General features: G+C 46.6%; 2 protein-coding genes across 9 annotated transcripts in view; both read right to left on the bottom strand.

Annotated features, from left to right (window-relative positions):
* MTF1 (metal regulatory transcription factor 1) overlaps positions 1-4,069 on the bottom strand; it is a 53,771-nt gene extending 49,702 nt beyond the window's left edge. Inside the window, exons 1-2 of the mRNA XM_017509739.2 lie at positions 3,948-4,069; positions 1,656-2,111 (exon numbers count right to left, since the gene is read on the bottom strand). Coding sequence (XP_017365228.1) covers positions 1,656-2,060 — 405 coding nt within the window. The 5' untranslated portion in view covers positions 2,061-2,111; positions 3,948-4,069. The remainder of the gene's footprint in view (positions 1-1,655; positions 2,112-3,947) is intronic.
* Positions 4,070-5,086: 1,017 nt separating this feature from the next.
* INPP5B (inositol polyphosphate-5-phosphatase B) overlaps positions 5,087-12,068 on the bottom strand; it is a 73,621-nt gene continuing 66,639 nt past the window's right edge. For 7 of the 8 annotated variants that reach the window (XM_017509733.2, XM_017509735.2, XM_017509734.2 and 4 more), the window contains 4 exons: positions 10,912-10,996; positions 10,160-10,287; positions 8,708-8,819; positions 5,087-6,545 (listed from right to left, as the gene is read on the bottom strand). In XM_017509733.2, the coding sequence (XP_017365222.1) occupies positions 6,430-6,545; positions 8,708-8,819; positions 10,160-10,287; positions 10,912-10,996 (441 nt within the window). In that variant the 3' untranslated portion in view covers positions 5,087-6,429. Of the gene's footprint in view, positions 6,546-8,707; positions 8,820-10,159; positions 10,288-10,911; positions 10,997-12,068 lie in introns of those variants that run through there. The other variant, XR_001819412.2, reaches the window with a different exon arrangement.

Raw genomic sequence — 12,068 nt, 5'->3', positions numbered from 1 at the left:
CGCTCTGTTGCCCAGGCTGGAGTGCAATGGCGTGATCTTGGCTCACTGCAACCTCTGCCTCCCGGGTTCAAGCAATTCTCTTGCCTCAGCTTCCCAAGTAGCTGGGACTCAGGTGCACGCCGCCATGCCTGGCTAAATTTTTTGTATTTTTTAGTAGAGACGGGGTTTCACCGTATTGCCCAGGCTGGCTGCGAACTCCTGAGCTCAGGCAATCTGCCCGCCTTGGCCTCCCAAAGTGTTGGGATTACAGGCGTGAGTCAACACGCCTGGCCTTCTTTTTTTTTTTAGACAGAGTCTTGCTCTGTCGCCCAGGCTAGAGTGTAGTGGTGCGATCTCAGCTCACTGCAAACTCCGCCTCCTGGGTCCAAGCGATTCTCCTGCCTCAGCCTCCTGAGTAGCTGGGATTACAGGCCTGCATCACCACCACCTGGTTAATTTCTGTATTTTTAGCAGAAATGGGGTTTCATCATATTGGCCAGGCTGGTTACAAATTCCACCTCAAGTGATCCACTCACCCCAGCCTCCCAAAGTGCTGGGATTACAGGCGTAAGTCACCATAAAAGAAAAATTCATTAAACATTCACTAAGATAATAAAACATATTTCAAGACTGGGCATGGTGGCTCATGCCTGTAATCCCAGCACTTTGGGAGGCCGAGGCGGGTGGATCATGAGGTCAGGAGTTTGAAACCAGCTAGACCAACCTGGTGACACCCCATCTCTACTGAAAATACAAAAATTGGCCAGGCATGGTGGCAGGCGCCTATAATCCAAGCTTACTCAGAAGGCTGAGGCAGGAGAAACACTTGAACCTAGGAGACAGAGGTTGCAGTGAACCAAGACTGCACCATTGCACTCCAGCCGAGCCTGGGCGACAGAACAAGACTCCATCTCAAAAAATAAATAAATAAATAAATAAACAAACATATTCCAGCAGATTCTCATCTTCAAAACAAATCATTTAAACACAATCCAGAGATAAGCCAAATCTAGTAATTTCTTTTTTCTTCTTTTTTTTTTTTTTTGAGATGGAGTCTTGCTCTGTCGCCAGGCTGGAGTGCAGTGGCGCAATTTCGGCTCCCTGCACCCTCTGCCTCCTGGGTACAAGCAATTCTCCTGCCACGCCTCCCAAGTAGCTGGGATTACAAGCACATGCCACCAAACTTGGCTAATTTTTGTATTTTAGTAGAGATGAGGTTTAATCATGTTGGCCAGGATGGTCTTGATCTCCTGACCTCGTGATCCACCCGCCTTGGCCTCCCAAAGTACTGAGGTTACAGGCATGAGCCAGCCAGCCCAAATAGTTATTTCTTTATCAAATAAGCCAACTCTATAGTTATTTCCCTGTCAGATAAGCTAAATCTAATTATTTTAGTGTCAGGAACATGGACTTACTTAAGTGAAATTTATTTACGACCTAGGGAAGGATATTTGAGAAATTACAATTTCATATTCCCAAATTTCAGTGTGGCTATACAAACCAAAGTCCCAGAAGCAATCACAACAAAACCTAAAGCATATGTGTTGTTGATAAGCAAAACTATTGTTAAGTCCTAACCCCACACACTCCTTTACTCCCCAGCTAAAATTTGCACCCAAAATTTTGTAAGAACTTGTCCCAAAACCAACTAGGCTCCCACTGACTGCTTTACTCACTTCTTTACGTTTCGTTTCCGGACATTCCGACTGCAGAGTGAGGGTTGCACCTTCGATATTTCTTGGCATGGGTGTGGAACCAGGGTTTATTGTCAAATGAATCTGATCTGGTGAGATAATATGTTGTACATAACCCTGGGACATTGCTTCATGATCTATCAGGTGAAAGCCCTCTTCACCCCCTACTAGAAAAGGCAAGTGTTCTCCGCACTGTCCATCATCATCGTCATCCTCCAAAGTGCCAGGGTCCTGCTCAATAAGAACAGTGGTCCTATCATAAACAGTTCCAGATGAGGAAGGCACCAGTCCATTTCTATCCACAAACCTGAGCATTTTATCATCGGGGATCAGCTCATCTTCCTCTGCCTTAAAGTAGATGATGTTGTCTGGACTGTGTTCCCCCATGGTTCAGTTGTGCTCAGCCCAATTGTGAGAAATGAAAAGATAATGACTTGTCTGCAATAGAACAAAGCCAGAGTTAGAATCATATCACAAGACCCATGGACCTCCTCAGCAAGCACAGGGCTCATTTTCCCCCTCATTTAAACAGCAAGCCAAAGCAAATGAAAAACCATCCTTGGGAATAATTTTTTAATTATCTTAATTTTGAAACCATGAAGTTATTTTTAAAGAAAAGCAATGCTGGCTGGGCGTGGTGGCTCATGCCTGTAATCCCAGCACTTTGGGAGGCTGAGGTGGGAGGATCGCTTGAGGCCAGTAGTTTTGAGATCAGCATGGTCAAAACAACATAGTGAGACTTCACCTCTATAAAAAGAAAGAAAAAGAAAGAGAGAGAGAGAGGGAGAAAGGAAGGAAGGAAAGAAAAGCAATGCTTTTCAAAAACTGAATAAGTTCATAAGACCTTCTGAATGTGCCTGTCAAACAGTTTGAAACTTGGTGAAAATACTTAAAGGGGACATAAGAGCAAACAGAACAGTGGCTGCTTAAAGGCTGAATTGCTACAAATCTTAAAGGAAACCCCACTCAAATATCCTCCAAATTAGACCGCGAGGCAGTAAACGGTCTCATGCAGTTTATGGTGGAAGGAAAAAGGCTTTGGAGGCAGAGTCATCTACCTGCAGATCCTGGCTTTGCCCTTTACTACATGGGTAACTTTTCTGTACATCACTTTTCTTATGTGCAAGATGGGACTAGTAATTCCTGTTCTCTCAAAGTTTTTACAAGGAATAAAAGAGGCAACACATGCAAAGCACAACGTTTGATGAATCGTAGAGGAACAAGTGTGAATTCCTTCCCTGCTACCTACAACAGATGTTTCAGCCTTCTGGGTGGAGGGGCTAATCCCCAATCAGGCACAAACAGTGAAGATCACTGTTATCTATTTACGTCTTAAAACAAATATGGTATCAGAAGTTATAGTTGTATAATGGGCTCTCATCCCTGAATGAATTGAGTCTTACTTACTATTTTTGTTTCCACAGCCCCTAGCATAACACACTGATACTAGAAGTGCAGGAAATGCCAGCTAAATGAATAAAAGACATGACAACATACACTCTCGTGAAGACAGTATCTTGGGAAGATATATTCTCTTGAGAAAAATACCACATTTGAAGCTTTCATGTTCTGGAATAGCGATCCTTCATCTACAAACACAGGCTCTACAAATGTGGGTTTGGCAGGCAGAACAGAGAATTTTTAAATAATCAGCATATCCCTTTTAGTTTTCAGTCTGGCTTTGCACTTTATCTTTCTCTTTTGCTCTGGGTTAGAAAGTGAGCCTTTACTTAGTGAAGTGGCTAGACAGTTACCAAAGACAGGCCAAAGGATCCGATCCGGGAGGTACCGGCCCGACCCCTAGCTCTGGCTTACGCAACCCCACAGATATACATTTCGCTGCATCTGAGAAGAGAAAGAAGAGCACCGAGGGCCCCAGTGGGCTGCCCTGGCACCCTCAGCGGCAACGCAGAGACCAACTGTCCGGAACAAACAAGACCAGGAGGTTTGAGGGTGGCCAAGAGGAGTGCGAACAGAGCCCCCTTGAGAGGCTGGGAAAATGAACCTGTCTGGGACAGCCCCCAGCACGGGCCCACACAGAAAAATCCGAAGACAAGCTGGGGGTCTCCAAGCACAGAGAAGAGGGGCAGGGTCCGGGTCTCCATGGAAACAGGGAAGGGGGGCTGGATACCCATCCCCATGGAAACAGAGAAGGGGTGGGGTCCCTATGGTGACCGGACTGAGGTCTCTATTGGGAAATGCTTCAGGAGAGAGCCTAAGTCCCGCGCCCCCGGTAAGTCCCAAGCCCAGGCCGAGTCTAGTTTCGCCTTTTACCTCCGCGGCTCCCGGCAACGGCGGCGGCAGCAGCTTCTCCCCTCCCCAGCGGCACCATGATTGCCCCCACCTTCCTCAACGTCACTTCCGCTTCCGCTTTCCGGAGGAAGGAGGGGACAGCGCTCCGCCCCTCCCTGGCGCCTCTGGTTGGCTCAAGTTGTCAGGGGCCGAGCTGAAGCCTCCAATTGACGAGAGGGAGGGGCGGGGCGGGGCACCGTGGGGAAGGCGCTCAGTGGGTGAGTGCGTCCGCGCGGGGAAGCGCCCGGAGTAGCTACTGGCTGTCCGCAGGGTGTCGCCGTCACGGCACTGGACGCAAGGAGAAGGGAACGAACCCCAAAGCAAGAGTCCGAAATATCGTCGAGTTTGCGCTGGCCGCCCTCGCCCAGGCAGCCACAGCAGCAGCGGGAAGGACCACAGGTGGCCGTCAGAACTCTGGCCCCAACTCGCCTGAGGAGCCTGGACGGCCGTGACGTTCCCGGGTTTCTCCCTCCGGGGCTCCGGCCCCCCCTTAGCACCCATCCAAGTTAACACAGGCAGGAGGCCCCAGAAAGGAAGATAAGATTCCAAAGGCAGAACTAAGAGTATTCCAAGCCCAGCTGGAGAGGACGCCGCCGCCTCTTCCTTGTACCACGCGCTTCCCTAGACGCCCTTCTCACACTCTCGCCCCGGCAAGCGGTCCCAACTTTCTTCCCCAGCAGAGGACGCGGCTTCGACGGGACTCTTGTCCGGGCCAGTTAGCGCCACCTACCGGCCACTCCCTTCTTTAACCGTTCACATTGTCCTGCTGGTCCGTGTCTTAAACCCATTTTACAGTCCCCAGAAGTAGCTGTATTTGTACCCAATTTGTACACAATTCTGCGTGTGCCTTCGTTACGTCCCTGTCCTTTCCAAATGCCTGGAGGATCTAGCTGTTAGATCCTCCCAGCAGCCACTGCCTGTTTTTCCCTTAAGCTGCTTCTCGAATATTCAGAGTGGGACAACTCCAAAAGACTAGACCAGGGGTCAAGGGGTTCAGGCCAGTGCTATAACCATTTTTTGCTGACTGCCAGCAATATGTCTCTTTGGCCCCAAGGCTTGAGCCACAAAGTCCCGCTGCAGCGAACTGCCATCTCTTAAGAGAGAAAAACATACACAACCACCACTGTTAAATATACATTTATCATTAAAATATATTACATGAGAGAGGGGATGCATCATATACAGTTTGGAAGACTTGCTGGCCCAGAAAATCCCACTTGTTTCATCGAACACTCACTTCTTCAGTAATTTTACATTTTATTTTTAGAGACGGAGTCTCCCTCTGTCACCTAGGCTGGAGTACAGTGATGTGATCGTAGCTCACTGCAGCCTCAAACTCCTGTGCTCAAGTGATCCACCCACATCAGCCTCCCAAGTAACTGGGACCACAGGTATGCATCACCACGCCCAGCTAATTTTTTAAAAAATTTTTGTAGAGATGAGGTCTCCTTGTGTTGCCCAGGCTGGTCCCAAACCCCTGGTCTCTAGCAGTCCTCCCACCTCAATCTCCCAAAGTGCTGAGATTACAGGCTTGAGCCACTGGGCCCGGTTATTTTAATTTTTTAAACACCTGTATTGCCCTCAGAGGCTGAGCAGCCAGTCTCAAAGCTATTGAGCCATTATCTGAGCAGGAATGGGGGTAGAGTTTGTCTGTGCATATACACACATCCTCAGACCCAGCACTGAAAGCATCTGGGGTGGCTGTAGCCTATTTTATCCAGCAGTTTCTGCCTGCATTCTTGTCGACCAACTCATAGTCCTTTCAGGACTCCAAAGTTCCTTCAAATATCTGATCATGAGGATATCACCCCAGGCTACAGGGAAGGCACCAACTATGCCCCGGAGGTAGGGTGAGTGAGTACAAGTAGTTATTTTAAAACATTTTAAATTAAAAACAAAAAAAAAAGCCTGACGTGGTGGCTCACGCATGTAATCCCAGAACTTTGGGAGGCTGAGGCCGGTGAATCACCTGAGGCCAGGTGTTCGAGACCAGCCTGGCCAACTTGGTAAAACCCCATCTCTACTAAAAATACAAAAATTAGCCGGGCATGGTGGCAGGTGCCTGTAATCCCAGCTACTCAGGTGACTGATACAGGAGAATCGCTTGAACTAAGGTGGGGAGGCTGCAGTGAGCTGAGATTGCACTATTGCACTCCAGCCTGGGTAACAAGAGTGAAACTCCGTCTCAAAAAAAAAAAACAAAAAAACAGCACTCAATCTTTGTTAAATAACTAAAGTTGAAAATTGAATGTCAGTTTTATTATGGTGGATTTTCTCCTATGTCTTCATGACTTACAGCACTGAGTGGGCTAACCAATGGTGGGCTTAGTCGGGGCACTAGGCTCAGGAAACAGCTGCCATTCTTGCTACCAAGTAGCCTCACATAATTATCTTAAGACAGCTCTTGAGCTGAAACAGGTGGGGCTGGTAGTTGGCTGCCTCAAGTAAAATAGAAGAGAGAGGCTCAGAGTGGATTGCAGAGGAACTGGTGAATAAATTCTTGAGCCTTCTTCTTCTCCATCATATCAAGCTTTTGGTGACCAGCTGGGTTTCGAAGCAATAAGCTGCCAAATATGCTAGCTGCAAGAAAAAAAAAAACAGAAAATAAATGATTCAGCAAAAGAAGGTACTAAAGACACACGTCACTTACAGCAGGGGTATGTTCTGAGAAATGTCATTAGGTGATCGTCATTGTGCCAACATCATAAGAGTGTACTTACACTTTACACAAACTTTACTTGCACTTGTACTTACACAATTCTAGATGGTATAGCCTATTGCTCCTAGGCTCCTGTACAGCAAGTTACTATACTGAATACTACAGGCAACTGTAACAACTGGTAAGTATTTGTGCATCCAAATATATCTAAACATAGGAAAGGTACATCAAAAATACATTATGGGCCAGGTGCAGTGGCTCGCACCTGTAATCTCAGCACTTTGGGAAGCCGAAGCAGACAGATCGCTAGAGGCCAGGAGTTTGAGACCAGATAGGCCAACATGGTGAAACCTCCATCACTACTAAAAATACAAAAATTAGCCTGTCCCCACCAGTGAGCTTTCCAAGGGGAATGGTGCCCTGTCGGAGGTGGCCGAGGTTACAGGGTGGTGGGGGAGGCAGCCCTGCTTGGTGTCCTGCCACTCTGGTTCCTGCCTCCTCCCCTCCCACTCCCACACTGCCTCACCTCCTTCCCATCCTCGCTGAGGGCTCGTCTCCAGACTTGGACAGGGTTTCGTGAGCATGGTAAGGATAGCTAAGGCCCAGGGGTGGCTGCGTGGGCCTGAGTGGCCATCTGGCTTCCAGGACTCTCCCACCCAGAAGTGGGGAAGGTGGGCATTGGTCACCGACCTTAAAAAAAAAAAAAAAAAAAAAAAAAAAAGGCTGGGCATGATGGCTTACGCCTGTAATCCCAGTACTTTGGGAGGCCAAAGTGGGCAGATCACAGGGTCAGGAGTTCAAGACCAGCCTGGTTAATATGGTGAAACCCCGTCTCTACTAAAAATACAAAAATTAGCTGGGCATGGTGGCACACGCCTGTAATCCCAGCTACTCGGGAGGCTGAGACAGAAGAATCGCTTGAACCCCAGAGGCAGAGGTTGCAGTGAGCTGAGATGCCACTGCACTCCAGCCTGGGCGACAGAGCGAGACTCTGTCTCCAAAAAAGAAAAAAATAGCCAGACATGGTGGCAAGAACCTATAATCCCAGCTACCTGGGAGGCTGAGGCACACGAATCACTTGAACCCAGGAGGCGGAGACTGCAGTGAGCTGAGTTCACACCACTACACTCCAGCCTGGGTGACAGAGCAAGACTGTTTCAAACACACACACACACACACACACACACACACACACACACACACAGTATTATAATCATATGGACCCTCCATCGTATATATGGTCCGTTTTTGACCAAGATGTTATATGGTACAGGATTATACTTTTTTTGTGAGACAAAGTCTCACTGTGTCACCCAGGCTGGAATGCAGTGGTGCAGTCTCGGCTCAGTGCAGCCTCCATTGCATCACTTGGGTTCAAGTGATTCTCCTGATTCAGCCTCCCTAGTAGCTAGGATTACAGGCGCCCACCACCACACCCAGCTCATTTCTGTATTTTTCACCATGTTATATAGGCTGGTCTCAAACTCCTGACCTCAGGTGATCTGCCGGCCTTGGCCTCCCAAAGTGCTAAGATTACAGATGTGAGGCATCATGCCCGGTCCATGACTATACTTATTCTTGTGTTTTTAGGAGTGGGGAGAAATGTCCAAATGCAATACTTTCTGCTTTAAAAAAATCTGCCCAGGCCAAGTGTGATGGCTCACACCTATAATCCCAACACTCTAGGAGGCCAAGGCGGGTGGATCACCTGAGGCTGGGAATTCGAGACCAGCCTGACCAACATGGAGAAACTCTAATGTCTCCACTAAAGAATACGAAATTAGCTGGGTGTGGTGGCACATGCCTGCTATCCCAGTTACTTGGGAGGCTGAGGCAGAAGAATTGCGTGAACCTGGGTGGTGGAGGTTGGGGTGAGCCGAGATCACACCACTGCACTCCAGCCTGGGCAACCAGAGCAAAACTCCATCTCAAAAAATAAATAAATAAATAAATAAATAAATCTTGGCCCAGAGCTTAATATTTTAGTTCTACTGCAAGGGACTTGGGACCCTCCTCAACCACATTTCTCATTACAAGTCTCTCAGTTTGCAGAAATGCTTTCCATAGACTTTTGCCTGCTTACCTAGAATATTCTCATCCAAATGATTTTTTGCTGAATTTTTCAGCAGTTCTTGCAAAAACGCCATCAAGTATTTGAAGACATTGTTGTGGAATGTGGGGAGAGTAGAAATGACCTGAAAGAGGAAGAACTGAATCATTTGTCAAGTGCCTACTACAGTCCAAGAACTGAATACACCATCCAAGTGCACAGAAAACTGGTTGCTTACCACTGGGCGTAAGTACCAAAAGAGAGGTACAGGTCAAATGTGACACGAATTTAGAAGTCAACCTTTTAACTGCATGTTCTTATAAGACTTAAGGAAATAAGACGTTTTAGTTGGGTCTTGAATATAAGACAAAACTGGATTTACAGAGGTAAGAACTGGGGTTATTTAGAGCAAAGAACGTGTAAAAAGCAGGAGGAGAAAAATAGACAAGTAGAGAGAACACTTTATGAGAAGTCAATTTTGGCAGGAGCATAACTAGAAGGGTTGATCAGGCTCTGATCAATGAGTACTCCAGCTATCTGCATATCAGAATCAGTTTGGAAGCTTGAACAACATAGATTCCAAAAGTGATTATAAGCTGGGCTCAGTGATTCAAGCCTGTAATCCCAGCACTTTGGGAGGCCAAGGCGGGTGGATCACCTGAGGTCAGGAGTTTGAGACCAGCTTGGCCAACATGGTGAAACCCCATCTCTACCAAAAATACAAAAAATAGCCAGGCATGATGGTGCACACCTGTAATCCCTGCTACTTGGGAGGCTGAGACAGGAGAATCACTTGAATCTGGGAGGCGAAGGTTGCAGTGAGCTGAGATCCCGCCAATGCACTCCAGCCTGGGTGACACAGCGAGACTCCATCTCAAACAAACAAACAAAAAACAAAAGTGATTATGATTCAGTGGATTTAGGGTGAGGCTTTAGAATCTGTATTATTGGCAAGTTTTCTAGATTCTGCCAAGGCCTGTTGTATGTGTGAACCACCAAGCTAGATCACAGAAAGTCTTCAATATTTAAGAAAATTAGTAATTGGCAATGGAGAGCCAAGTATGGTTTTCTGACCAACAGTCACATGACAATAATGTAATTTAGAATACACAATCTGATGGCAGTGTGCAGAACAAATCAGCAGAAGAAGATTGTGAATGCAGTGCACTGAACCAAGCTAAGTACAATGAGGATATAAGAGAGACGACAGGTCATAGATCAATGAGACTGGGCCCGTGGGAGGCATGGAGAGGGTGGAGTCAGAAATGACTCAGGTCTCGGGTTGACTCACTGGAATTAAGGGTGATGCCATTAAAAGAAACAAAGACATGACAGAAAGAACAGGTTTGAGTTTGAGAAGGAAAGATAAAGTGTTCAGTTTCTGAGACACTAAACTTGAGTGACTGCGTCCACTCTGTTCCCTTAGGTCCCATGGGATCTGGGGCTAACCACACGTGTATGCTGATGCTCAGTGCTTCCCCTTACCTGCTTGCTTGCTGTGTAGTTGCCAGAACACTCCAAGCAGTTATGGTAGGCGCTGTAACAGATGACAGGCTCTGGAAGGCTCTCCAGGAAAAGCAGCAGGGCTTCGGCTACAGAATGATTGCTGGCAGCTTTTGACCTATCGTTAAGGAATCGATGGTGCTGCTGCCCATGGTTAGGAAAAGGCCCAGGAGCAAGCACATGCCAGAAATGCTGCCTGCCCAGTCAGGCTCTGCTCAGAGCTAGAATGCCAGCCTAACTTCTCGAAGGGGCCACACTGTCTCTCAGGAGGCCAGGCCTCCTGAGTTCCTGCTATATTGGTTACTTAAAGTTGTAAATTCTTAGTCTGGGCAACATGGCAAAACCCTGCCTCTATGAAAAGTTCAAAAATTAGACAGGTATGGTGGTATTCACCTGTGGTCCCAGCTACTCAGGAGGCTGAGGTGGGAGGATCGCTTGAGCCCAGGAGGTAAAGGCTGCAGTGATCTGAGATCACACTACTGTACTCCAGCCTGGGTGACAGAAATGGACCCTGTCTCAAAAGAAAAAAAAAAAGTTGTAAAGTCTTCTCTATGCAAACTTTAAATAAAACATGGTAACTGAGGATACAATATCAGATTCGGAGCCTGAAAATACTTTCCTTTTTCTCACCCCTCTCATTCATATTCTCTCTCTCTCTCTCTCTCTCTCTCTCTCACACACACACACACACAGAGAGAGAGAGAGAGAAAGAGAGCTGAATGTCTGAAGGATACAGAGGTTATCAATCATTCCAGTATCCAAGTAGTCCCTGATATGTTCAAATTCTGACCTCAGGCCTGGTTGCTGAAACAGATCTTCCTGCAAAAGGGAAGACAGTCACAAAACAATTATTTTCTCAGAAAATCACCAATGATTTCCTGACCTAGTAATATCACTAGCGGAATGCAAAAAGGAGCAGTGTGGTAAGGCCCTGGCAGATTATCTGATTTAAGCTGATGTGGCTAATTCATCTTGCGGGCCTTCCCAGGCATGTTTCTACAGTAGGTCTTCAGGCATCTACTATAAAACTATGGGTAGGGCATACCACATGCAAGAAGATCCAACACTGCAGAAAACATAAAAGCAGCTATGTTTCCTGCAGTGGTATAGAGGGATTACCCGAGGGAAAAAAAATGAAGAAAATATAACATGCATAAGAGCATAAGAGAAAGCTAACAAGGTACTTCAATGCTTTGAGCAAATAAGTTTATGGCAGCAAAGCTATTTCCATTAGTATCAGGACACTTTATGTTCCTTTGTTTTATAAAATGACTTAATACCATATAACTGTATTAATAGTAACACTGTTATATATATTGCTCAAAAATTACATTTGAAAGGAGCTCTGCAGAGAAGGTAGAATAGTATAGCACTGAAAAATATGACTTCTCTACTCAGATTAACTATATTCAAATCCCACCTCTGCCCATATATCAGCTTTGGGACCTTAACCAAGTTATTCACCCTTCCAGGCATCTGTTTTTCCTCATCTGAGAACTACTGTGAAAACTAGAGGCAATGCTGTAAAACACTTAGAATAGTGCTTGGTATACTGCAATTCTCAATAAATGTGAGGGGGAAAAAAGTGAAAATGGAATATCATAAGAATGTATATTAGAAATAGAAAAAAAAAAAAGAATGTATATTAAGGCCAGGCATGGTGGCTCACGCATGTAATCCCAACACTTTGGGTGTCTGAGGCGGGTAGATCACCTGAGGTCACAGGAGTTTGAGACCAGCCTGATCAGCATGGTAAAACCTTGTCTCAAAATGCAAAATTAGCCAGGCGTGGTGGCGAGTGCCTGTAATCCCAGCTACTTGGGAGGCTGAGGCAGGAGAATTGCTTGAACCCGGGAGGCAGAGGTTGCAGTGAGCTGAGATCGCGCCATTG

This window comes from Cebus imitator, unplaced genomic scaffold (genome assembly GCF_001604975.1).
Source record: "Cebus imitator isolate Cc_AM_T3 unplaced genomic scaffold, Cebus_imitator-1.0 Scaffold420, whole genome shotgun sequence".
Taxonomy (NCBI): domain Eukaryota; kingdom Metazoa; phylum Chordata; class Mammalia; order Primates; family Cebidae; genus Cebus; species Cebus imitator.
The sequence above is the reverse complement of the archived record's forward strand: the minus strand, read 5'-3'. Positions and strand labels throughout refer to the sequence as shown.